Raw genomic sequence first — 27055 nt, forward strand, 5'->3', positions numbered from 1 at the left:
GTGTGTGTGTGTGTGTGTGTGTGTGTGTGTGTGTGTGTGTGTGTGTGTGTGTGTGTGTGTGTGTGTGTGTGTGTGTGTGTGTGTGTGATTTCAACACTTTTCTTTTTGTAACAATGTTTGAATCCTCCACCCCCCACCCCCCCAAAAATAAATATGTTCTGCAAAATGAGTAGGCTATTTTTTTTATATATATTTTTTACAGTTTAATCAAGTTTATGAATCAGGTATGTTCTTATAACTCAAGCATGAGCAACTCCAGTTCTCGGGGTCCTGACTAGAATCACACTTTTGCCTCAGCTAACACACCAGACTCCAATATTAATCTAATCATGGTCTTCAGTTTAGAATGCAATTAGTTTCATTGGGTGCGTCAGCTATAAGGCTGGGGGGGGGGAAGGGTGACACCAATCAGGCCTTGAGGACTGGAGTTGCCCATCACTGTTATACTGTAGCTATTAGATAAGCTTCAGTAGCCCTTGGCCTACCAGTTTAGTAATACATTTTATGCAGGCCAAGGGAATTTAACAGATCAGCAGAGAAGCCTAAAATTACTTATCTATTACACTAGCTCTAATTTTAAAGACAAAAATATAAACGTTATTCAAATTGGCCTACATCTCTGCAGTTTACAGCCTATAGACCAGGGGTATTCAACGTTACACTACCAGGTCGGGAGCCTGCTGGTTTTCTGTTCTACCTGATAACGAACTGCAACTACCTGGTGTCCCAGGTCTAAATCAGTCCCCGATTAGAGGAGAATCACCCACCTGGTGTCCCAGGTCTAAATCAGTCCCTGATTAGCGGAGAATCACCCACCTGGTGTCCCAGGTCTAAATCAGTCCCTGATTAGAGGGGAATCACCCACCTGGTGTCCCAGGTCTAAATCAGTCCCTGATTAGAGGGGAATCACCCACCTGGTGTCCCAGGTCTAAATCAGGCCCTGATTAGAGGGGAATCACCCACCTGGTGTCCCAGGTCTAAATCAGTCACTGATTAGAGGGGAATCACCCACCTGGTGTCCCAGGTCTAAATCAGGCCCTGATTAGAGGGGAATCACCCACCTGGTGTCCCAGGTCTAAATCAGTCACTGATTAGAGGGGAATCACCCACCAGGTGTCCCAGGTCTAAATCAGGCCCTGATTAGAGGGGAATCACCTACCTGATGTCCCAGGTCTAAATCAGTCCCCGATTAGAGGGGAATCACCCACCTGGTGTCCCAGGTCTAAATCAGTCCCCGATTAGAGGGGAATCACCCACCTGGTGTCCCAGGTCTAAATCAGTCCCTGACTAGAGGGGAATCACCCACCTGATGTCCCAGGTCTAAATCAGGCCCTGATTAGAGGGGAATCACCCACCTGGTGTCCCAGGTCTAAATCAGTCACTGATTAGAGGGTAATCACCCACCTGGTGTCCCAGGTCTAAATCAGGCCCTGATTAGAGGGTAATCACCCACCTGGTGTCCCAGGTCTAAATCAGGCCCTGATTAGAGGGTAATCACCCTTCTGGTGTCCCAGGTCTAAATCAGTCACTGATTAGAGGGGAATCACCCACCAGGTGTCCCAGGTCTAAATCAGGCCCTGATTAGAGGGGAATCACCTACCTGATGTCCCAGGTCTAAATCAGTCACTGATTAGAGGGGAATCACCCACCTGGTGTCCCAGGTCTAAATCAGTCCCTGACTAGAGGGGAATCACCCACCTGATGTCCCAGGTCCAAATCAGTCCCTGATTAGAGGGGAATCACCCACCTGGTGTCCCAGGTCTAAATCAGGCCCTGACTAGAGGGGAATCACCCACCTGGTGTCCCAGGTCTAAATCAGGCCCTGATTAGAGGGGAATCACCCACCTGGTGTCCCAGGTCTAAATCAGGCCCTGATTAGAGGGGAATCACCCACCTGGTGTCCCAGGTCTAAATCAGGCCCTGATTAGAGGGGAATCACCCACCTGGTGTCCCAGGTCTAAATCAGGCCCTGATTAGAGGGGAATCACCCACCTGGTGTCCCAGGTCTAAATCAGGCCCTGATTAGAGGGGAATCACCCACCTGGTGTCCCAGGTCTAAATCAGGCCCTGATTAGAGGGGAATCACCCACCTGGTGTCCCAGGTCTAAATCAGGCCCTGATTAGAGGGGAATCACCCACCTGGTGTCCCAGGTCTAAATCAGGCCCTGATTAGAGGGGAATCACCCACCTGGTGTCCCAGGTCTAAATCAGGCCCTGATTAGAGGGGAATCACCCACCTGGTGTCCCAGGTCTAAATCAGGCCCTGATTAGAGGGGAATCACCCACCTGGTGTCCCAGGTCTAAATCAGTCACTGATTAGAGGGGAATCACCCACCTGGTGTCCCAGGTCTAAATCAGGCCCTGATTAGAGGGGAACAATGAAAACATGCAGTGGAACTGGCTGTGTGGTCCAGAGTTGAGTTTGAGGGCTCTAGACAAAAATGGTGTACTATCTTGATAAAAAAGTATAAATTCCTCATTGCACTGTGTTGTTGTAGCTTAGGTAGAATGATTTTTCTTAAACATAGGCCTAATCAATATGGGAGCTTCTTAACTGACTTGCCTGGTTAAATAAAGGTTCAATAAAAATAAAAGAAATACATGAAATCCTTGGAAAAAAAGAGAGGCTACAAAAGCTATAGTACATACTGTATATATTTAGTTAATACTAGCTATAGTACATACTGTATATATTTAGTTAATACTAGCTATAGTACATACTGTATATATTTAGTTAATACTAGCTATAGTACATACTGTATGTATTTAGTTAATACTAGCTATAGTACATACTGTGTATATTTAGTTAATACTAGCTATAGTACATACTGTATATATTTAGTTAATACTAGCTATAGTACAAACTGTATATATTTAGTTAATACTAGCTATAGTACATACTGTATATATTTAGTAAATACTAGCTATAGTACATACTATATATTTAGTTAATACTAGCTATAATACATACTGTATATATTTAGTTAATACTAGCTATAGTACATACTGTATATATTTAGTTAATACTAGCTATAGTACATACTGTATATATTTAGTTAATACTAGCTATAGTACATACTGTATATTTTTTGTTAATATTAGCTATAGTACATACTGTATATTTTTTGTTAATATTAGCTATAGTACATACTGTATATATTTAGTTAATACTAGCTATAGTACATACTGTATATATTTAGTTAATACTAGCTATAGTACATACTGTATATATTTAGTTAATACTAGCTATAGTACATACTGTATATATTTAGTTAATACTAGCTATAGTACATACTGTATATATTTAGTTAATACTAGCTATAGTACATACTGTATATATTTAGTTAATACTAGCTATAGTACATACTATATATTTAGTTAATACTAGCTATAGTACATACTGTATATATTTAGTTAATACTAGCTATAGTACATACTGTATATATTTTGTTAATACTAGCTATAGTACATACTGTATATATTTAGTTAATACTAGCTATAGTACATACTGTATATATTTAGTTAATACTAGCTATAGTACATACTGTATATATTTAGTTAATACTAGCTATAGTACATACTATATATTTAGTTAATACTAGCTATAGTACATACTGTATATATTTAGTTAATACTAGCTATAGTACATACTGTATATATTTAGTTAATACTAGCTATAGTACATACTGTATATATTTAGTTAATACTAGCTATAGTACATACTGTATATATTTTGTTAATATTAGACCTAATAGCCTATTCGAGAAAAGAAACAAGCTTGCTCTTGTTATTGCGGTCTGTAAAACAGGCCTACAGCATAGGACAAATTAACGGTCTGGGAAAGTTAATGGAGGAAAAAGTACATTAGTGTGATCCCTTTTTGGCCAGTTATGATAACATTGTTGCATTAATGCATTACAAATAATTTCACAAGTCAAACAGAGAGTTGAGCAGTGACCCAAAAGAAATGACAACCATTAGAAAAATGGAAATCACTTGGAAACCACTTGAGCAACGAGGCAATGACACGCTGGTGGTCCTACTATGTATGGGTCACTTTACTATTTGATTGTGAATTGTAGGAGCCTTTTAGGTTTAAAAAAAAAAAACATTAAAACAATTACTTGATAAATATAGAATTTGGCCTTTACTACTGTAGCCCAGAGAAATGTATTGAATATCAAAGACATAAAAATGTATCCTTTAGGAAACAAGGTTTTGAAGAGTCTCCCCTTTCCAGAGATGGGTCATGAGTTTGTACTTCAAACCGTTTGGAGCTACAGAATTTTCGTGAGAAGACCGATTTTCAGGATGTCTCGTGGGTCTGACAAAACAACGCTCGAGCTCCGCCGCCTTTCAACGCAGAAGTACATGCGACAACCATTGAGACTCTAGAATGTTCTATAGATAATATGCTTGTGTAAACCGCATACCTGTTTAACGGAACAAAAAACGAATTATACAGTAGGAGAAAACTGTTAGACTTGTCAAAGAAGTCAGCTTCCAGTGTTGTTGATGGGATTGCAGACGCTCATATCTCGCCCCCTGCTGGTGGCAATAGGCATAAACGATTCCCAATGGAAATCCTTGGCATGGATTCTACAAGGTATTCCACAGGGATGCTGGCCCATGTTGACTCGATTGCTTCCCACAGTTGTGTCAAGTCGGCTGGATGTCTTTTGGGTGGTGGACAATTCTTGATACACACGGAAAACTGTTGAGCGTGAAAAACCCAGCAGCGTTGCAGTTCTTGACACAAACTGGTGCGCCTGGCACCTACTACCATACCCTGTTCAAAGGCACTTAAATCTTGTGTCTTGCCCATAAACCCTCAGAATGGCACACATACACAATCCATGTCTCAATTGTCTCAAGGCTTTGAAAAATGATTCTTTAACCCATCTCCTCCCCTTCATCTACACTGATTGGAGTTAATTTAAAAAGTGACATCAATAAGGGATCAGAGCTTTCATCAGGATTCACCTGGTCAGTCAATGTTAGGAAAAGAGGTGTTCCTAATGTTTTGTACACTCAGTGTAAACCTGTAAACCAATAGTTGTCTACGCCATCTCAATCTAATCTCTAATCTCAAAATGAGATGGCACGTATCATCTACAGTAGCTACAATAAACAATAAAGTAGTCGTATTGATAGCTAACACCACATGCAATTACTAAATAATGAATCCCTACGTTTGAGATTTCATTATGAGATTTTTTTTAAATCAATCTGGAATACATTTCAAAGCAATAAATGTATTAAACCAAAATAATGTTCTGAGTACACTTTGCATGATGATAATACTGTACATACGCATATTGTAATGTTTTGTATGGGGGGGTGTGAGATTTATATATGTTAAGATATATTTATTAAAGTATATGGTAATATATTTTAAAATGTATGTCACTTTTTATATGGGTTTTAAATATATGATCATATATGTTTAAATATATCTCATGTTCTTTGATATATAAGGCCACATATTGCCATACGGTTCCTTCAGTAAGTATTCAATACCTCTTTGACTTCTTTCACATTTTGTTGTGTTACAGCCTGAATTCAAAATGGATTAAATAAAAAAAAATGTTACCACCCATCTACACACAATACACCATAATGACAAAGTGAAAACATACAGGAATATCTCATTTACATAAGTATTCACATCCCTGAGTAAATACTTTGGTAGAAGCAAGCTCCCTGAGCAGTGATTACAACGATGAGTCTTTCTGGGTAAATCTCTAACACCTGGATTGTGCAATATTTGCCCATTATTCTTCAGATAATTCTTCAAGCTCTGTCAAATTGGTTGTTGATCGTTGCTAGTTAAACTTTTTCAGGTATTGCCATAGCTTTTCAAGTAGATTCAAGTCAAAACTGTAACTCGGCCACTCAGGAACATTCTATGTCTTCTTGGTAAGCAACTCCAGTGTATATTTGGCCTTGTGTTTTAGGTTATTGTCCTGCTGTTAATGAAAGTAAATAGAGCCGAATATATTGATAAAAGTCACCTTGTCCTAGAGATATTTACACGGTTATCAAAAACGTCACGCCAGGGTAAGCCTACACCAAACACAGCTCTTATTTTAAGTGTTTCCAGAATCCCCTATGGGAGAAAAATTAATGATGGAAAAACGACTGGACTCATTTCCCCGTTTGACCGCTAGGTTTTATGGGTAATTATGACTCATACTGTGGTACTCTATGCAAATCTGCCTAATGACTTCCATACAAAAGTTCCTCGCTTCTTGTGGTTTATTTTCGTCGGACAAATTTTGGGCGGAGTAAAATCTTTCGCCTCGCCTCTTCCTCTACCCAGACAACGGATAGCCAATCGCATCATCAATCCAAGGAATCATGTTGAGCCAACACTTCCGCTTTCTTTCTACGCTACGGAAAAGTGTTGTCGGTAGCTAGGTAAACAACATGGCTGCGGGATCCAGCGGTGCGGGCATCGAGCTACAGAAAGAGTTGATTTGTGCCATCTGTCTTGACTACTTCAACGACCCGGTCATTCTCAAATGCGGACACAATTTCTGCAAGTTCTGCATCCTGATGCATTGGGAGGAGAACGGAGGAGAGGACGTCGGTTATCAATGCCCCGAGTGCCGAATGGTTTGTTGTGCTTCAATGCTAATTAGCGTGTTTTATTCTTATCAGCTGTTTGCTTGCTAGACCATTTCTTTGTCATCTTGAATGGTCAAGTTAATCGTAGCAAATGTAATTTACAATGCATTTTCTCGTACCTATTTTAAGCGTTTTACCACTGGAATTGGATGAAGTTAGAGATGAGTTCATAACACCGACACACGGCTGAAAAACGCGGAGCCTTTGTGTTATAAATTAGCTTGGTGGCTAATTAGGTAGTATGGCGAGGTGTTTAGTCAAGCCAACATGTAATCACGGCCGAATCATCATGCCCTTCATCTCTGTGACTAACTAACTAGTCACATAGCAAACTTTTAGTATTGTCTCCTTTCTCTCAAAAGAAAGAACCCCACACTGCTCTTGTCAGTATCACAGAGTATAAATAAAGTTTTATTCAGGAAGGAGTATTGTGCGGGTCTTTATTTTTTTAAATCCCAATGAAACTATAATTTCATTATTCCCGCTCACCTGCAACGGGAACACTGAGATGCAGGAGTGATTTTCCTGTTTTTAGTTACCCTTTGTCAACAATGTCTGAAACACTATTTTATTACCTGTGATAAGGTTAGGGCACATTCAGACGCGAACTACTTTTAGCAGCCATTGATGAAGGTATCTTCTTTTAAGAGCCTGACGCTTGTAGGTTACCATGGGCGAAGGTAACCCGGAGGATAAGGTTTTTCTAGGGCTGGGCGATATATTTTTATGGGGTGTACCGGTATCGATCCACATACATGTATGGATTTTTTTACAACACAATCTATATAAATGTATTTTGATACAACGGCAAAATAAATAAACTGTTCTATTCCATGTAATTGGGCTACTTCTCTGTCAGTTTTATCCTAGTTTGAGTATGAAACCATCAGAAAGCCCATTTAAAATCCATTTTTAATTCATATGTTGTCATCCTAGGGCAGCGTTTCCCATACGCTGTCCTCTGGACCCCAAGGCCTGCACGTTTTGGTTTTGGCCCCATACAGCTGATTCAAATGATCAAACCTTGATGATTAGTTTATTTTTAATCAGCTGAGTAGTGCTAGGGCAAAAACTGGGGGGGGGGTTCCAAGGGACCCAGCTTGAGAAACCTTGTTCTTGTGTCATGTGCATATATTTAGAACTTTAATTATTTCGAAATATAAAATAAGAAAAACACTATAGTTACAAAAGTATGTGGACACCCATTCAAATTAGTGGATTTCTTTATTTCAGCCACACACGTTCCTGACAGTTGTATAATATCCAGCACACAGCCATGCAATCTCCATAAACAAACATTTGCGGTAGAATGGCCTCACTGAAGAGCTCAGTGACTTTCAATGTGGTACCGTCATAGGATGCCACCTTTTCCAACAAGTTAGTATGTCAAATTTCTGACCTGCTAGAGCTGCCCCGGTCAACTGTAAGTGCTGTTATTGTGACGTGGCAACATCTAGGAGCAACAACAGCTCAGCTGCGATGTGGTAGGCCAGACAAGCTCACAGAATGGGACCACTGACTGCTGAAGCACGTAGCACTTAAAAATCGTCTGTCCTCTGTTGCAACACTCATTACTGAGTTTCAAACTGCCTGGAAGCGACGTCAGTACAATAACTGTTCATCGGGAGCTTCATGAAATGGGTTTACAAGGCCGAGCAGCTGCACAAAGGCCTAAGATCCCCATGTGCAATGCCAAGCGTTGGCTGGAGTGGCGTAAAGCTCACTGCCATTGGACTCTGGAGCACTGGAAGCATGTTCTCTGGAGTGATTCAACATCTGGCAGTCCAACAGACAAATCTGGGTTCGGTGGATCCCTGGAGAATGCTACCTGACCCAATGCATAGTGCCAACTGTAAAGTTTGAGGATGAATAATGGTCTGGGGCTATTTTCCATGGTTCAGGCTAGGCCTCTTTGTTCCAGTGAAGGGAAATGTTAACGCTACAGCATACGATGACATTCTAGACAATTTTGTGCTTCCAACTTTGTGGCAAAAGTTTAGGGAAGGCCCTTTCTAGTTTCAGCCTGACAATTCCTCTGGGCACAAAGCAAGGTCCATACAGAAATGGTTTGTCGAGATCGTTGTGGAAGAACGTGACAGGCCTGCACAGAGCCCTGACCTCAACCCCACCGAACACCTCTGGGATGAATTGGAACACCGGCTACGTGCCAGGCCTAATCACCCGACCTCATTAATGTTCTTGTGGCTGAATGGAAGCAAGTCCCTATAGCATTGTTCCGACACCTAGTGGAAAGCCTTCCCAGAAGAGTGGAGGCTGTTATAGCAGCAACGGAGGGACCAACTCCATATTAATGACCATGGTTTTGGAATGAGATGTTCGGCAAGCAGGTGTCCACATACTTTTGGTCATGTAGTGTATTTTTGGCCATATCGCCCAGCTCTACCTGTTGTTGTAGCACGCTAAATATGTTTGCCTAACTGTCTCAACTAATTCAGTACCTCCTTTTCATTTTGATGGTAATAATCTAAAAGCTGTTTGTTCCAAACTTTTCTCTTTTCTCTGTAGATATTTAACAAGATCAGCTTCACCAAGAACTACCTGGTTAAGAACCTTGTTGATAAGCTGAGTGGGTTGGAGTGTCTGAAGCCCTGTGAGCAGCCGGCTCCGTCCAAGCGTGTCCAAATAGATGGGAAATGCGACAGGCATGGAGAGGAGCTGAAGCTCTATTGTCACACCGACAACAAACCCATCTGTGTGGTGTGTAGGGAGTCCCGGGCACACAGGTAACACATGTTCCAAGTTTCCCTTGAGGCCTACAGATCTAGGATCAGCTTTCCCTACCCTGATCTCAGAAACACATAACAAAAATGGTTGTGTAATTGTGTCAGGTGCTTGATTCCGTTCTGGGCTGTTAAGAGTTGTTAAGGACATTGTATCATGTGAAGAGACAGCCTTGAAAATGTTCACCTAATCTTTCAGGTCATAAATAATCCTTGGTTCCTGCCTGTGTTTGGTAAAGATATGTGGGGGAGATGGTCATGACCCCCCCCTCCTCCTCCTTAGGACCATCTGGCAGAACAGTCAGAGTATGTTCTTTAAGTTAAGATCAGAGACTGTGCCAGACGCATGCAGGCACCAACCCTGTGTACTATGCCTATGTAACGTGTCAGTAAGCAGTATATGAGAGATCTAACGGGACTGTCCCGACAGAGCTCCTGAAAGATGTGTTCTATGGTGCATCATGTTCGTTGGAATCTCTCCAGTTAACTGTTAACAACTATCCATTCAAGTTTGACTTTGAGTGTCCCTGTTGTCCGCGGGTCCTTTTTAAAATATTACATTAATTCATCTGATTAGAAGGCCTCGAGTCTTTAATATCTTTAAATTCAGTTTTCAAAGGTCAGCGATGACTACAGTGTTTCCTGTATATTGTGTCGCTGCTTAGTTGCTGCCACGCGGCAAAACAATGTCACGTCAAATAACACTTTCCAGATGTTGGAGAGCTGGCCAATCACGTGTTTCTCAGTACTGGTAAACTGTATATGGGAAAGTATTTATTTCTGTAATAAAGCCCTTTTTTGGTACAGTGCATTGGTACAGTGCATTGGGAAAGTATTCAGAGCCCTTGACCTTTTCCACATTTTGTTACAGCCTTATTCTAAAATGTGTTAAATCGTCCCCCCCCCCCCTCATCAATCTACACACACTACCCCATAATGACAAAGCAAAAACAGGTTTTTATTTTTAAAAAGCTAATGTGTATATATATATATATATATATATATATATATATATATATATATATATATATATATATATATATAATATATATATATATATATAAAAATTATATATATAAGTATACATTTACATAAGTATTCAGACCCTTTACTCAGTACTTTGTTGAAACACCGTTTTGCAGCGACTACAGCCTCATGTCTTCTTGGGTCTGACGCTACAAGCTTGGCACACCTGTATTTGGGGAGTTTCTCTATTTCTTTTCTACAGATTCTCTCAAGTTCTGTCAGGTTGGATGGGGAGCTTTGCTGCACAGCTATTTTTAGGTCTCTCCAGAGATGTTCGATTGGGTTAAAGGGGGGTGGTGGTGTGTGCCTGCTTTATTATTGTTTGAACTGCAGATTGCCCTTTTAAGATGGATTGAGTGGTTGAACACAGTAAGGACATTATTCAGAGACATGTCCAGAAGCCACTCCTGTGTCGTCTTGGCTGTGTGCTTTTTATTTTATTAAAAAATATATATATATAATTTTTATTTAACTCGGCAAGTCAGTTAAGAACAAATTCTTATTTACAACGACGGCCTACCGAAAGGCATAAAACCTCCTGTTGGGACGGGGGTTGGGATTAAAAAAATAAGTAACATAGAAATATAGGACAAAACACACATCACGACAAGAGAGACCACACAACACTACATAAAGAGAGACCTAAGACAACAACATAGCAAGGTAGCAACACATGGCAACACAGCAAGGCAGCAACACAGTAAGGTAGCAACACATGACAACACAGCATGACAACATGGTAGCAGCCCAAAACGTGGTACAAACATTAATGGGCACAGACAACAGCACAAAGGGCAAGAAAGAAGGTAGAGACAACAATACGTCACGCAAAGCAGCCACAACTGTCAGTGTCCATGATTGAGTCTTAGAATGAAGAGATTGAGATAAAACTGTCCAGTTTGAGTGTTTGTTGCAGCTCGTTCCAGTCGCTGGCTACAGCGAACTGAAAATAGGAGCGACCCAGGGATGTGTGTGCTTTGGGGACCTTTAACAGAATGTGACTGGCTGAACGGGTGTTTGTATGTGGAGGATGAGGGCTGCAGTAGATATCTCAGATAGGGGGGAGTGAGGCCTAAGAGGGTTTTGTATTTAGGGTCGTTGTCCTGTTGGAAGGTGAATCTTCATCCCAGTCTGAGGTCCTGAGCTCTCTGGAGTAGGTTTACATCAAGGATCTCTCTGTACTTTGCTCTGTTCATCTTTCCCTCGATCCTGACTAGTCTCCCAGTCCCTGCAGCTGAAGAACATTCCCACAGCATCTATTTGTAAGTTTTTTTTTTATTGAACCTTTATTTAACTTGGCAAGTCAGCATGATGCTGCCACCACCATGCTTCACTGTAGGGATGGTGCCAGGTTTCCTCCAGACATGATGCTGCCACCACCATGCTTCACTGTAGGGATGGTGCCAGGTTTCCTCCAGACATGATGCTGCCACCATCGTGCTTCACTGTAGGGAGGGTGCCAGGTTTCCTCCAGACATGATGCTGCCACCACCATGCTTCACTGTAGGGATGGTGCCAGGTTTCCTCCAGACATGATGCTGCCACCATCGTGCTTCACTGTAGGGATGGTGCCAGGTTTCCTCCAGACATGATGCTGCCACCACCGTGCTTCACTGTAGGGATGGTGCCAGGTTTCCTCCAGACATGATGCTGCCACCACCGTGCTTCACTGTAGGGATGGTGCCAGGTTTCCTCCAGACATGATGCTGCCACCACCGTGCTTCACTGTAGGGATGGTGCCAGGTTTCCTCCAGACATGATACTGCCACCACCGTGCTTCACTGTAGGGATGGTGCCAGGTTTCCTCCAGACATGATGCTGCCACCACCGTGCTTCACTGTAGGGATGGTGCCAGGTTTCCTCCAGACATGATGCTGCCACCATCGTGCTTCACTGTAGGGATGGTGCCAGGTTTCCTCCAGACATGATGCTGCCACCATCGTGCTTCACTGTAGGGATGGTGCCAGGTTTCCTCCAGACATGATGCTGCCACCACCGTGCTTCACTGTAGGGATGGTGCCAGGTTTCCTCCAGACATGATGCTGCCACCACCGTGCTTCACTGTAGGGATGGTGCCAGGTTTCCTCCAGACATGATGCTGCCACCACCGTGCTTCACCTTAGAGATGGTGCCGGGTTTCCTCCAGACGTGACGCTTGGCATTCAGGCCAAATAGTTCAATCTTGGTTTCATCAGACCAGAGGGTTTTGTTTCTCATGGTTTGAGAGTCCTGTAGGTGTGTCTGGCAAGCTCCATGTGAGCTATCATGTGCCTTTTTTACTGAGGAATGGCTTCTGTCTGGCCACTTTACCATAAAGGCCTGATTAGTGGAGTGCTGCAGAGATGGTTGTCCTTCTGGAATGTTCTCCCATCTCCACAGAGGAACTCTGGAGCTCTGTCAGAGTGACCATCGGGTTCTTGGTCACCTCCCTGACCAAGGCCCCTCTCCACTGATTGTTCAGTTTGACCAGGTGGCCAGATCTAGGAAGAATCTTGGTGGTTCCAAACTTCATCCATTTAAGAATGATGGAGGCCACTGTGTTCTTGGGGACCTTCAATGCTGCAGAAATGTTTTGGTACCCTTCCCCAGATTTTTTTCAGTTTGTTTAAATTGGGCCTTTCAGGGGAGCAGTGTTTAAAAAATAATTAAAAAATATTAGAAATATTGATTTGTTAATTGCTTTTTGGGGATTCAAATTCTGTTACGGTAATGAGAATTCTGTTACGGTAATGAGAATTCTGTTACGGTAATGAGAATTCTGTGAAAGTGTTTGTAAACTGCATAGTATTTGATCAAACATTTTGTTTCCTCACTATCACTGGTTTGATCAGAGTTTACTCTCCTATTATTTCACCAACCTATCACTGGTTGGAGGTTGACCGTTAACCACTGATCTAGGAACACGTTAGCCTACCCTTCCCTCAAATGCTCTCTTTGAGCAATCAGGTGGATATCACCAAACTGATGCTCTCAAGGCCAGAGTTTCTGTCACGTAGAGCATTCAAACCAAATAACATGATGGTGTTCCCTCGTCTTTTCAGACACCATGATGTGGCTCCTGTTCCAGAGGTCCTTGAGGATATGAAGGTGAGGCCCCGAGGACACAACATGCTGCTGTTGCTGATAAAGATATGTTGTTATGGTTTCTGAAAGAGTCAATCTGATACAGCCATCTTGGGATATTTAAATGGATGATATGATTCTAGAAGCATATAACTTGTAAATGTGTCATGAGCTTAGTTCAACTGTCGTTTACCCCATAATCAGAACCCGAAGTGGAAGCTTGGTTTTACTGCGTTGTTTGTAAACAATGCAAAGATATCATTGATAGTCAGTCCTTGCATCCATAGCTCTGTCTATGAAGAGACTGGTTACCTTTCTCCAGCCCTGTCCGTCAGCTGTTTACCAAAACAGTGACGGGGTGTCTGCTTTGTTATTGTTTGAACTGCAGATTGCCCTTTTTTTAAGACATGGTAAAATGTGTGTGTGTGTGTGTTTCTCTCAGAGCGAACTGCGTCTGAGGCTGGTGGAATTAACATGGCAGAAGACTGTGTGTACCAGAGTGAAGGCTATGGATGAGCAGACCAAGAATGAAGCCAAGGTACACAGCTGGGCTCTGGATATACATAGATATGCTGTTGGTATACCAGTGAACTAATAACCAGTCCAGAGTTTGGACACGCCTACTCATTCAAGGGTTTACCTTTTATTTATACTATTTTCTACATCGTAGAATAATAGTGAGAACATCAAAACTATGAAATAACACATGTCCAAACTTCTGACTGGTACTGTATCTATCAGTAGCCAGTTTGTTAGGCGCCACCACCCTGTTCACGAAAATGGTTCGGTCCTACAGACAGTGAGTCACGTGGCCGTGGCTTGTTCAATAAAGCAGGCAGAGAGGCATCGAGACATTCAGAATGGGCAAAACCAGTGACCTAAGAAACTTTGAGTGTGGTATGATCATAGTGACCTAAGCGACTGAGTGTGGTATGATCATAGTGACCTAAGCGACTGAGTGTGGTATGATCATAGTGACCTAAGCGACTGAGTGTGGTATGATCATAGTGACCTAAGCGACTGAGTGTGGTATGATCATAGGGACCGAAGCGACTGAGTGTGGTATGATCATAGGGACCGAAGCGACTGAGTGTGGTATGATCATAGGGACCGAAGCGACTGAGTGTGGTATGATCATAGGGACCGAAGCGACTGAGTGTGGTATGATCATTGATGCCACAGGCGCGAGGGTTCCAGTATCTCAGAAACGGCCTCCTGGGCTTTTCACGCACGACAGTGTCTCGATTTACCCAGAACGGTGCGACAAACAAACAACATCCAGACAGCGGCGGTCCTGTGGGCAAAAAACTGCTTGTTGATGAGAGGACGAAGGAAACGGCAAGAATGTTGCAAGCTAACAGGCGGGCTGCAAACAGTGGTGTGCAGAACAGCATCTCGGGAACGCACAACTCATCGGTCCTTGTCACATATGGACTATCCACACCAGGTTCTGCTCCTATCAGCTTAAAAACAACAGAAAAAGCAGTTCCTGTGGGCAGGCGGTCATCAACACTGGACAACCGAGGAGTGGAAAAACATCACCTTGTCCAATGAATCCCGGTTCCTGTGCGTGTTCGTTCCTCCTCTGGTTAGACTGACAGTCGTGTGTTCGTACCTCCTCTGGTTAGACTGACAGTCGTGTGTGTTCGTACCTCCTCTGGTTAGACTGACAGTCGTGTGTGTTCGTTCCTCTGGTTAGACTGACAGTCGTGTGTGTTCGTTCCTCCTGGTTAGACTGACAGTCGTGTGTGTTCGTTCCTCCTGGTTAGACTGACAGTCGTGTGTGTTCGTTCCTCTGGTTAGACTGACAGTCGTGTGTGTTCGTTCCTCCTGGTTAGACTGACAGTCGTGTGTGTTCGTTCCTCCTCTGGTTAGACTGACAGTCGTGTGTTTTAGTACCTCTGGTTAGACTGACAGTCGTGTGTGTTCGTTCCTCCTCTGGTTAGACTGACAGTCGTGTGTGTTCGTTCCTCCTCTGGTTAGACTGACAGTCGTGTGTGTTCGTTCCTCCTCTGGTTAGACTGACAGTCGTGTGTGTTCGTTCCTCCTGGTTAGACTGACAGTCGTGTGTGTTCGTTCCTCCTCTGGTTAGACTGACAGTCGTGTGTGTTCGTTCCTCCTCTGGTTAGACTGACAGTCGTGTGTGTTCGTTCCTCCTGGTTAGACTGACAGTCGTGTGTGTGTTCGTACCTCCTCTGGTTAGACTGACAGTCGTGTGTGTGTTCGTACCTCCTCTGGTTAGACTGACAGTCGTGTGTGTTCGTACCTCCTCTGGTTAGACTGACAGTCGTGTGTTTTAGTACCTCTGGTTAGACTGACAGTCGTGTGTGTGTTCGTACCTCCTCTGGTTAGACTGACAGTCGTGTGTGTTCGTTCCTCCTCTGGTTAGACTGACAGTCGTGTGTGTTCGTACCTCCTCTGGTTAGACTGACAGTCGTGTGTGTTCGTTCCTCCTCTGGTTAGACTGACAGTCGTGTGTGTTCGTTCCTCCTCTGGTTAGACTGACAGTCGTGTGTGTTCGTTCCTCCTCTGGTTAGACTGACAGTCGTGTGTGTTCGTTCCTCCTCTGGTTACACTGACAGTAGTGTGTGTTCGTTCCTCCTCTGGTTAGACTGACAGTCGTATGTGTTCGTTCCTCCTCTGGTTAGACTGACAGTAGTGTGTGTTCGTTCCTCCTCTGGTTAGACTGACAGTCGTGTGTGTTCGTTCCTCCTCTGGTTAGACTGACAGTCGTGTGTGTTCGTTCCTCCTCTGGTTAGACTGACAGTCGTGTGTGTTCGTTCCTCCTCTGGTTAGACTGACAGTCGTGTGTGTTCGTTCCTCCTCTGGTTAGACTGACAGTCGTGTGTGTTCGTTCCTCCTGGTTAGACTGACAGTCGTGTGTTTTAGTACCTCTGGTTAGACTGACAGTCGTGTGTGTTCGTTCCTCCTGGTTAGACTGACAGTCGTGTGTTCGTTCCTCCTCTGGTTAGACTGACAGTCGTATGTGTTCGTTCCTCCTCTGGTTAGACTGACAGTCGTATGTGTTCGTTCCTCCTCTGGTTAGACTGACAGTCGTGTGTGTTCGTACCTCCTCTGGTTAGACTGACAGTCGTGTGTGTTCGTTCCTCCTCTGGTTAGACTGACAGTCGTGTGTGTTCGTTCCTCCTCTGGTTAGACTGACAGTCGTGTGTGTTCGTTCCTCCTCTGGTTAGACTGACAGTCGTGTGTGTTCGTTCCTCCTCTGGTTAGACTGACAGTCGTGTGTGTTCGTTCCCCCTCTGGTTAGACTGACAGTCGTGTGTGTGTTCGTACCTCCTCTGGTTAGACTGACAGTCGTGTGTGTTCGTTCCTCCTCTGGTTAGACTGACAGTCGTGTGTGTTCGTTCCTCCTCTGGTTAGACTGACAGTCATGTGTGTTCGTTCCTCCTCTGGTTAGACTGACAGTCGTTATGTCAAATGACCATTAGGTGACGCCAGTGTCTTTTCCCCATGTTATCACATCTTCTAGGTAAAGAAGCTGAAGCTGAAGGAGAAGATTGAAGAGGATGTGGGATCTCTAGTCCAGTTCCTGTTGGATGAGAAGGACGACCTACTGGAGGTTAGTGTGTGTATATACAGTTGAAGTCGGAAGTTTACATACACTTAGGTTGGAGTCATTAAAACACATTTTTCAACCACTCCACAAATGTATTGTTAACAAACTATAGTTTTGGCAAGTCGGTAAAGATATCTACTTTGTGCATGACACAAGTAACTTTTCCAACAATTGTTTACATACAGATTATTTAACTTATAATTCACTGTATCACAATTACAGTGATACAGAAGTTTACACACACTAAGTTGACTGTGCCTTTAAACAGCTTAGAAAATTCCAGAAAATTATGTCATGGCGTTAGAAGCTTCTGATAGGCTAATTGACCTCTTTTGAGTCAATTGGAGGTGTACTTGTGGATGTATTTCAAGGCCTACCTTCAAACTCAGTGGGTCTTTGCTTGACATCATGGGAAAATCTAAAGAAATCAGCTAAGACCTCAGAAAAAAGATTGTAGACCTCCACAAGTCTGGTTCAATTTCCAAACCCCTGAAGGTACCACGTTCATCTGTACAAACAATAGTACGCAAGCATAAACACCATGGGACCACACAGCCGTCATACCGCTCAGGAAGGAGACGCGTTCTGTCTCCTAGAGAGGAACGTACGTTGGTGCAAAAAGTTCAAATCAATCCCAGAACAACAGCAAAGGACCTTGTGAAGATACTTTTGTACCCGTTTCCTCCAGTATCTATATCCACAGTAAAACAGGTCCTAAATCGACATAACCTGAAAGGCCGCTCCGCAAGGAAGAAGCCACTGCTCCAAAACCTCCATAAAAAAGCCAGACTACGGTTTGCAACTGCACATGGGGACAAAGATCATACTTTTTGGAGATCATTATGTTTGGAGGAAAAAGGGGGTGGCTTGCAAGCCGAAGAACACCATCCCAACCGTGAAGCACGGGGGTGGCAGCATCATGTTGTGGGGGTGCTTTGCTGCAGGAGTGACTGGTGCACTTCTCAAAATAGATGGCATCATGAGGTGGGAAAATTTTGTGGATATATTGAAGCAACATCTCAAGACATCAGTCAGGAAGTTAATGCTTGGCTTTGGCAAATTGGTCTTCCAAATGGACAATGGCCCCAAGCATACTTCCAAAGTTGTGGCAAAATGGCTTAAGGACAACAAAGTCAAGGTATTAGAGCGGCCATCACACAGACCTGACCTCAATCCCATAGAACATTTCTGTGCAGAACTGAAAAGGTGTGTGCGTGCAAGGAGGCCTACAAACCTGACTCAGTTCCACCAGCTCTGTCAGGAGGAATGGGCCAGAATTCACCCAACTTATTGTGGGAAGCTTGTGGAAGGCTACCCGAAAGATTTGACCCAAGTTAAACAATTTAAAGGCAATGCTACCAAATACTAATTGAGTGTATGCAAAATTCTGACCCATTGGGAATGTGATGAAAGAAATCAAATCTGAAATAAATAATTCTCTCTACTATTATTCTGACATTCTTAAAATAAAGTGGTGATCCTAACTGACCAAAAACAGGAAATTTCTACTGGGATTAAATGTCAGGAATTGTGAAACTGAGTATAAATGTATTTGTCTAAGGTGTATGTAAACTTCCGACTTCAACTGTATTATGTCACCACACACCTACACCTACACACACACACACACTATTATAGTAATATGTGCCGTTTGGCTAACGCCTTCATCCAGAAGGAAGTAGTCGTGCTGGCATACTTTCTGTTTGTGTGGGTGGCCTCGGTGGGAATCAAACCCGACAATCCTGGCCTCGGTGGGAATCATCAAACCCGACAATCCTGGCCTCGGTGGGAATCATCAAACCCGACAATCCTGGCCTCGGTGGGAATCATCAAACCCGACAATCCTGACGTTGAAAAACACTGTTTTACCAACTGAACCACCGAGGATCCTGTCTCAGTATTAGTCATGTTTAGTATTCAAACAGTCATTTACAGTTAGGTTTTGTAAGCTGATGGTTTTGTTTACTTACCGTACAATACCGTGTTCTCAAATTTCATCTGCTTTTTGTTATTTAATCAACTAAGAGATGGCAAACGGTAGCAAATGGTATACTCTGTGTGTAGCCTGATGGCTAGTTGGTATACTGAATACTTTGGCTCACATTGGGCTAATTTGCATATAGCAGCAGCAAAATAATAGATTATTCAGAAAATTGTCATGAGAGTTCCAACAGTGTAATAATGTCGAAATGTCCATCCTTAGGCTCTGGATGCTGAGGAGGGGACTGTCATAGGGATGATAGACGACAACCTGAGGTGGGTGGAGACCGAGGTGGTAGCTGTGGACAAACACATGGCCCAGATACACAACCACATCAGAGGAAACACCAGCTTCGAGGTTAGTTTGTCAAACATTCCCTCACAGTTTCTGTCCTTTCTGAGATGGTTGATTTAGAAAATGTCCTACAGGATTCAAAAGGGTTTTCTGAGAAGTGGTCATGTAAAGTATTGTTTTATTTCTCCTTTATTTAACCAGGTAGGCTAGTTGAGAACACCTTTATTTAACCAGGTAGACCAGTTGAGAACACCTTTATTTAACCAGGTAAGCTAGTTGAGAACACCTTTATTTAACCAGGTAGGCTAGTTGAGAACACCTTTATTTAACCAGGTAGGCCAGTTGAGAACACCTTTATTTAACCAGGTAGGCCGGTTGAGAACACCTTTATTTAACCAGGTAGGCTAGTTGAGAACACCTTTATTTAACCAGGTAGGCCAGTTGAGAACACCTTTATTTAACCAGGTAGGCCAGTTGAGAACAAGTTCTCAGTTACAATTGCGACCTGGCCAAGATAAAGCAAAGCAGTTCGACACAAACAACAACAGAGTTACACATGGAGGAAAACAAACATACAGTATAAAAATCTATATACAGCATGTGTAAATGAGGTAGGGTAAGAGAGGTAAGGCAATAAATAGGCCATGGTGGCGAAGTAATTACAATATAGCAATTAAACACTGGAATGGTAGGATGTGCAGAAGATGAATGTGCAAGTAGAGATACTGGGGTGCAAAGGAGCAAGATAAATAAATAAATACAGTATGGGGATGAGGTAAATTGAATGAGCTATTTACAGATGAGCTATGTGGAGTAAAATTAACCAAGAAAAGTGTTTTCTGAGAAGCCCCATACATTTAGTCTTATAGTTTTCATGTTCCTGAAGTGTTGATGAAGGTAGCATGGCAATCCTCCCATCTTGTTCTATGGTCAGACTCATAGAGTTGGATGGAAGACTACAGTCCTGTTTTAGCACGGGCAGCCCATCGAAGGCTTTCATAATGAGTCAACTGGATGGGAATTGCTATTCGTTAAGAACAGGGCTGAGAATTCTACCTGGGTCTATGGTCAAACGACTACAAATGGTGTTTTTTTTTAGTTTAGCACTATATAGACGGTGTGCTTCCTGCATCGCCTACCACTGTCTACCACAGCCGAGTTATAGGTGCAGGTTTGGAGACTGTTTCTTTCCAGATATCCCACACGTTATACAATCTGGGTGTAAGGACAGGGAGTTATGGGTTCCAGATATGCCTTCAGTAACAGGGGTTTTCAGAAGCAATTAGCCTGTTACTTTCCTGGCTCTGCGTTGTAGCCTTCTAGAACATTCTATATTGGGTTAATTCTAGCTGTGTGAAAGGGTTTGTATCTCATCTTCTGTCTATTTCTCTCTCCACAGAGCATCACTGAGACATACAAAAAGTAAGTTTTTGTTTTCCCATGTTCAGCTTGTGTTCTCGGGTTCGGCCTGTAGTCTGGCGTTCTCGGCCTGTAGTCTGGCGTTCTCGGCCTGTAGTCTGGCGTTCTCGGCCTGTAGTCTGGCGTTCTCGGCCTGTAGTCTGGCGTTCTCGGCCTGTAGTCTGGCGTTCTCAGCCTGTAGTCTGGCGTTCTCAGCCTGTAGTCTGGCGTTCTCAGCCTGTAGTCTGGCGTTCTCAGCCTGTAGTCTGGCGTTCTCAGCCTGTAGTCTGGCGTTCTCAGCCTGTAGTCTGGCGTTCTCAGCCTGTAGTCTGGCGTTCTCAGCCTGTAGTCTGGCGTTCTCAGCCTGTAGTCTGGCGTTCTCAGCCTGTAGTCTGGCGTTCTCAGCCTGTAGTCTGGCGTTCTCAGCCTGTAGCCTGGCGTTCTCAGCCTGTAGCCTGGCGTTCTCAGCCTGTAGCCTGGCGTTCTCAGCCTGTAGCCTGGCGTTCTCAGCCTGTAGCCTGGCGTTCTCAGCCTGTAGCCTGGCGATCTCGGGTTCAGCCTGTAGCCTGGCGTTCTCGGGTTCAGCCTGTAGCCTGGCGATCTCGGGTTCAGCCTGTAGCCTGGCGATCTCGGGTTCAGCCTGTAGCCTGGCGATCTCGGGTTCAGCCTGTAGCCTGGCGTTCTCGGGTTCAGCCTGTAGCCTGGCGTTCTCGGGTTCAGCCTGTAGCCTGGCGTTCTCGGGTTCAGCCTGTAGCCTGGCGTTCTCGGCCTGTAGCCTGGCGTTCTCGGCCTGTAGCCTGGCGTTCTCGGCCTGTAGCCTGGCGTTCTCTGGTGCGGCCTGTAGTCTGGTGAAAGGTCTTTTACTGTTCTTTGTTTTAGTTTCTATAACGGTTGACAGTCGTCTCCCCTCCTCCCCGTTACAGCCCTGTGTAGTAACTCCATATCTCCCCTGTCCTCTGCTCTTCTCTCACCATATCTCCTCCTCCTCTCTCCAGCCCTCTAAAGGTGAGCCCTCTCATCTCATCTGTTAACTGTTCTGGTGACTGGATGAATGAGTTCTCTGGACCCCATCAGCTGATCTTGTGGAAAAGGATGATGCACGTGTTGCACACCAGTGAGTTGGCCTGGACACACACCACACACACACACAGACACACAGACCCTCTCTTTGACTGTTCTATTTACATGTCTACTTGCTGCACAGGTGAACTTCCCATCTAACATCTCCCCTTGTCTCCACCCCTGTCTCTCTCTCCCTCACCCCCTCTACCTTTTTGTTCTTTCTCTCTCCCTCTTCCACTTCCCCCTCTCTATCCCTCTGCCTCCCTTTCTCTCTCTCTCTCTCTCTCTCCCTCTGTCTTCCACCTCCCCCTCTCTCCCCTCTTGCTCTCAGTGCCCCAGAACCTGACCCTGGACCCAGACACGGCTCACCCTAACCTGGCCATCACCGACTTCGACACCAAGGTAGAGGAGGTGCGTACCCGTAGCCAGGAACCAGACCTCCCTCAGCGCTTCACTCGCTTCTGTGGCATTCTGGCCACCGCACAATACTCCAGTGGACAACACTACTGGGAGGTAGTTATCTTTATATATATATATATATATATACTGTACATTACGTTTTCTAAGTCTGAGGATGATACTGTATGTATCAGGCACGTTTCCCCTCTGTGATAGCGAAGTATGTCATATTTTAGCAGACACTCTTATCCAGAATGACTTAGTGTAGCTAAGTCTTAGCTTAGGGGGAGGGGGCGGGGGCTTTACTCCAGCGTTTTTTTGGGGGATTTGAGATCAAGTGTTTCATTTCATATGAGACGACCGTACAGAATGTCACTTTTTATTTGATGGTATTTTCATACATATACACTCAAATAAATTAAGTTACAGAGGCATAGATATCATAACCCCCCCCAAACCCCGTTAAAGTCCCCTGTTATTGGTAATGGTGAGAGACTAGCATGTTTTGGGGACATGATCTGTGTTTCTTCACAGATCTATTTTGTACGATTTCATTCATGATTATTTGTAATCCTTAGACGTGGGTGGTAGCGTTCTTCTGCCATTTCGGGGGATTTACGGTATTACCGGTACATCACACAAGGGGGCGCTATAAATTCAACAACAACAACAAAAATGTCCATGGCTTTTACCAAAGTGCTAACAGAATTAGCACAAGTAGTAGTGAAATCACATAGACTCCGTTAGCTAAATGCTATCAAGTGAAAAACGAAACTAATTGCAAAGCCAGATCATAAAGTTACACAAGCATAGCTAGTCGCTAACGAATGTTATTTTCGGTGATTGTGGACATTTTACAAGCGAAAGTGAACGAGCGAAATTGTGAACAAAGTTGTGAAGCATGCTTTTCTGAAGGAAGAGCTGCATGGAGAAGAACAGAGTAGGAAGACGAAGCTAGTAGGAAGCACAGGGACAAAATGGCCACTGTACTCTCTCATCCAGACCTCCGACTTCTGGCAGAAAGCCATTATAATAATATAGTATGTCCCAGTTTAGCAGACTCTTTTTATCCAAAGTGACTTTCAGCCATACGTGCATACATTTAACATATGGTTGGTCCCGGGAATTGAACCCACACTCCTGACGTTGCAAGCACTACGCTCTACCAACTGAGCTACAGAGAACCACCAGATATCTAATGGTAAACATTTTAGTGGTGAATTGTATACAAGGATTGCGGCAGGTACCCTAGTGGTTAGAGCGTTGGTCTAAAACCTCCAAACAGCAAGCAATGCAGGTGTAGAAGCACGGTGGCTAGGAAAGACTCCCTAGAAAGGCCAAAACCTAGGAAGAAACCTAGAGGAACCAGGCTATGAGGGGTGGCCAGTCCTCTTCTGGCTGTGACAGGGTGGAGATTATAACAGAACATGGCCAAGATGTTCAAATGTTCATAAATGACCAGCATGGTCTAATAATAATACATTGAAACACCTTGACCTTTTTAGATTTTTATTAGGTACATGAAATCTTCAACTAAAAAGTGAATTTTGTGTGCACTACGTCATCACACACTGGTTTATATCTGCAACAAGTCTGTTTGGTGGAATCACACCCCTGGTGGGAAAAATGATAGTATTGTCTTCGCGCCGAGTATTGAAACTAAAATATTAAACTGAAATGTGTTTTCTGCATTTAACCCAACACCTCTGAGTCAGAGAGGTGTGGGGCGGCTGACATAATCGGCATCCACGTCTTCAGCGCCTGGGGAACAGCGGGTTAACTGCCTCGCTCCGGGGCAGAAAGACAGATTTTTTTACCTTCTCATCTCTGGGATTCGATCCAACAACCTTTCGGTTACTGGCTCAATGCTCAAACCACTGGGATCCTAATGTAAATTCTAGGGGTTGAAGCCACACATATGTAGGTGACACAGGGAAACTCAATTTAGAAAGTACAGTATGGTTTTGATTTGTTGATTCTTATTTCAGGTGGATGTGAAGGACAAGGGCGTATGGTACCTGGGGGTGACAGGGGAGTACAGTCCCAGGAAGGGTTTCGTCAATCTGTGTCCATCCTCCGGCTACTGGAGCCTCAGTCTGCAGGACAGACTATATGCTAACGAGGAGGATGCCAAGATACCTCTGGCCGACTACTGGAACTCCCCGAGGGTGGGCGTGTACCTGGACTACGACGCAGGACGCGTGTCCTTCTACGACGCAGTCACCATGAAGAAGTTGTACATGTTTGACGCATACTTTGAAGAGCCGGTATCTCCTTTCTTCAGCCCAGGGAAGAACGATCCTGGGAGCAGACTGCAGATCTGTCATTACTACTGAGATGGCGGGGGGGGTGCCTGGGTAGAAGTTTTAGGCCTACAGCCAACCTTGAGAGTGAGTGTGTGTGTGTGTGGCTACTTATTACAGATTCACTCTTGATGACAGCAAGGAGGGGGTGTGTGTGTGCCTGGGTAGAAGATGAGGCCTATAGCCAACCTTGAGAGTGAGTGTGTGTGTGTGGCTACTCATTCCAGATCCACGATTGATGATCAACCATTCCAGCTGTAGCTTTGTGCCCAAGCCCCTGGAGTGTTCTAGAATGGTACTGATTCTACTGTGGCTTTATGGTACTGATTCTACTGTGGCTTTGTGCCAGAGCCCCTGGAGTGTTCTAGAATGGTACTGATTCTACTGTGGCTTTGTGCCAGAGCCCCTGGAGTGTTCTAGAATGGTACTGATTATACTGTGGCTTTATGGTACTGATTCTACTGTGGCTTTGTGCCAGAGCCCCTGGAGTGTTCTAGAACGGTACTGATTCTACTGTGGCTTTGTGCCAGAACCCCTGGATTGTTCTAGAATGGTACTGATTCTACTGTGGCTTTGTGCCAGAGCCCCTGGATTGTTCTAGAATGGTACTGATTATACTGTGGCTTTATGGTACTGATTCTACTGTGGCTTTGTGCCAGAGCCCCTGGATTGATCTAGAACGGTACTGATTCTACTGTGGCTTTGTGCCAGATCCCCTGGCGTGTTCTAGAATGGTACTGATTCTGCTGTGGCTTTGTGCCAGAGCCCCTGGCGTGTTCTAGAATGGTACTGATTCTACTGTGGCTTTGTGCCAGAGCCCCTGGAGTGTTCTAGAATGGTACTGATTCTACTGTGGCTTTGTGCCGGAGCCCCTGGATTGTTCTAGAACGGTACTGATTCTACTGTGGCTTTGTGCCAGAGCCCCTGGCGTGTTCTAGAATGGTACTGATTCTACTGTGGCTTTGTGCCAGAGCCCCTGGATTGTTCTAGAACGGTACTGATTCTACTGTGGCTTTATGGTACTGATTCTACTGTGGCTTTGTGCCAGAGCCCCTGGAGTGTTCTAGAACAGTACTGATTCTACTGTGGCTTTGTACCAGAGCCCCTGGAGTGTTCTAGAATGGTACTGATTATACTGTGGCTTTGTACCAGAGCCCCTGGAGTGTTCTAGAACGGTACTGATTCTACTGTGGTGGGGGTTCCAGAGCCCCTGGAGAGTTCTAGAACGGTACTGATTCTACTGTGGTGGGGGTTCCAGGGCCCCTGGAGTGTTCTAGAACGGTACTGATTCTACTGTGGCTTTGTGCCAGAGCCCCTGGAGTGTTCTAGAACGGTACTGATTCTACTGTGGTGGGGGTTCCAGAGCCCCTGGAGTGTTCTAGAACGGTACTGATTCTACTGTGGTGGGGGTTCCAGAGCCCCTGGAGTGTTCTAGAACGGTACTGATTCTACTGTGGCTTTGTGCCAGAGCCCCTGGAGTGTTCTAGAATGGTACTGATTCTACTGTGGTGGGGGTTCCAGAGCCCCTGGCGTGTTCTAGAACGGTACTGATTCTACTGTGGTGGGGGTTCCAGAGCCCCTGGAGTGTTCTAGAACGGTACTGATTCTACTGTGGTGGGGGTTCCAGAGCCCCTGGAGTGTTCTAGAACGGTACTGATTCTACTGTGGTGGGGGTTCCAGAGCCCCTGGAGTGTTCTAGAACGGTACTGATTCTACTGTGGTGGGGGTTCCAGAGCCCCTGGAGTGTTCTAGAACGGTACTGATTCTACTGTGGTGGGGGTTCCAGAGTGTCTTGTTCAAGTGTGATTGTAGAATGTCTAAAATGGAAACATTTGAAATGAAAGACCCCCTTGGTGGTTGTGTGTTCTAACCACAGGGACTCGTTGTGTCTGATGCATGACATCACGTTGGCAAGACCTTTCTCCTAAAGGACACCAGGACACGGCTGTGCGCCGTTGGTCAGCTGCAGAGTGTGACCGTTTCAACGTGTTGAATCGTCTGCAAAGTGAAAATGACAGCCAATATCCTGGTCAGAGGAGATGCCCCCATCTGGGTCTAACCACTGGACTTCACGGTGTGGTCTGACCCCGCCGGACCTCTAAAAGCTGTGATAGGAAGTGCATGCATCTCATATGGCACCCTATTCCCTATAAAGTGCACTACTATTCCCTGACTAGGCAAGTCAGTTAAGAACAATTCAATTCTTATTTTAAATGACGGCCTCGGAACAGTGGGTTAACTGCCTGTTCAGTGGCAGAACGACAGATTTGTACCTTGTCAGCTCGGGGGTTTGAACTTGCAACCTTCCAGTTACTAGTCCAACGCTCTAACCACTAGGCTACCCTGCCGCCCCATATACGGGAATAGGGTGTGTGGTCATACTGTACCATTGTAGTGGACATAACAGCACTTCAGTCACGCCTGTTCCTACAGACAGTCATTAGAGGTGTTAGTACCCTACTACAGACATGGCACGTGTACCCAATAGCACTCTGTACCATATACAGTGTACCACTTTGGTCAAATAGAAATCAGATCACTATATAGGACAGGGATTCCCATACTCAATACTCGGTTTTAG

General features: G+C 44.4%; 1 protein-coding gene across 2 annotated transcripts; it reads left to right on the forward strand.

Moving 5' to 3' along the window:
• Positions 1–6230: 6230 nt before the first annotated feature.
• Positions 6231–25514, forward strand: trim47 (tripartite motif containing 47). 2 transcript variants are annotated; one of them, XM_042311434.1, is made up of 10 exons: positions 6231–6618; positions 9157–9374; positions 13439–13484; positions 13903–13998; positions 16951–17040; positions 19241–19375; positions 20712–20734; positions 21706–21824; positions 22104–22183; positions 24160–25514. In XM_042311434.1, the coding sequence occupies exons 1-10, from the start codon at positions 6430–6432 to the stop codon at positions 24505–24507; spliced, it is 1344 nt and encodes a 447-aa protein (XP_042167368.1). In that variant the 5' UTR covers positions 6231–6429; the 3' UTR covers positions 24508–25514. The 2 variants fall into 2 exon arrangements, with proteins under 2 accessions (XP_042167368.1, XP_024253982.2); XM_024398214.2 differs by having other exon boundaries at positions 6232–6618; positions 22104–22285.
• The last annotated feature ends 1541 nt before the right edge of the window (positions 25515–27055 follow it).

Source organism: Oncorhynchus tshawytscha, linkage group LG33, assembly GCF_018296145.1.
Source record: "Oncorhynchus tshawytscha isolate Ot180627B linkage group LG33, Otsh_v2.0, whole genome shotgun sequence".
In the NCBI taxonomy this organism is placed as follows: domain Eukaryota; kingdom Metazoa; phylum Chordata; class Actinopteri; order Salmoniformes; family Salmonidae; genus Oncorhynchus; species Oncorhynchus tshawytscha.

Bases quoted from the DNA above. Each gene is read 5' to 3' on its own strand.
- trim47 (XM_024398214.2), top strand. From the start codon at position 6,430: ATGGCTGCGGGATCCAGCGGTGCGGGCATCGAGCTACAGAAAGAGTTG. The intron at 13,999-16,950 runs GTACACAGCTGG...CACATCTTCTAG, and splicing joins AGACCAAGAATGAAGCCAAG to GTAAAGAAGCTGAAGCTGAA. The intron at 22,286-24,159 runs GTAGTTATCTTT...TTCTTATTTCAG, and splicing joins GTGGACAACACTACTGGGAG to GTGGATGTGAAGGACAAGGG.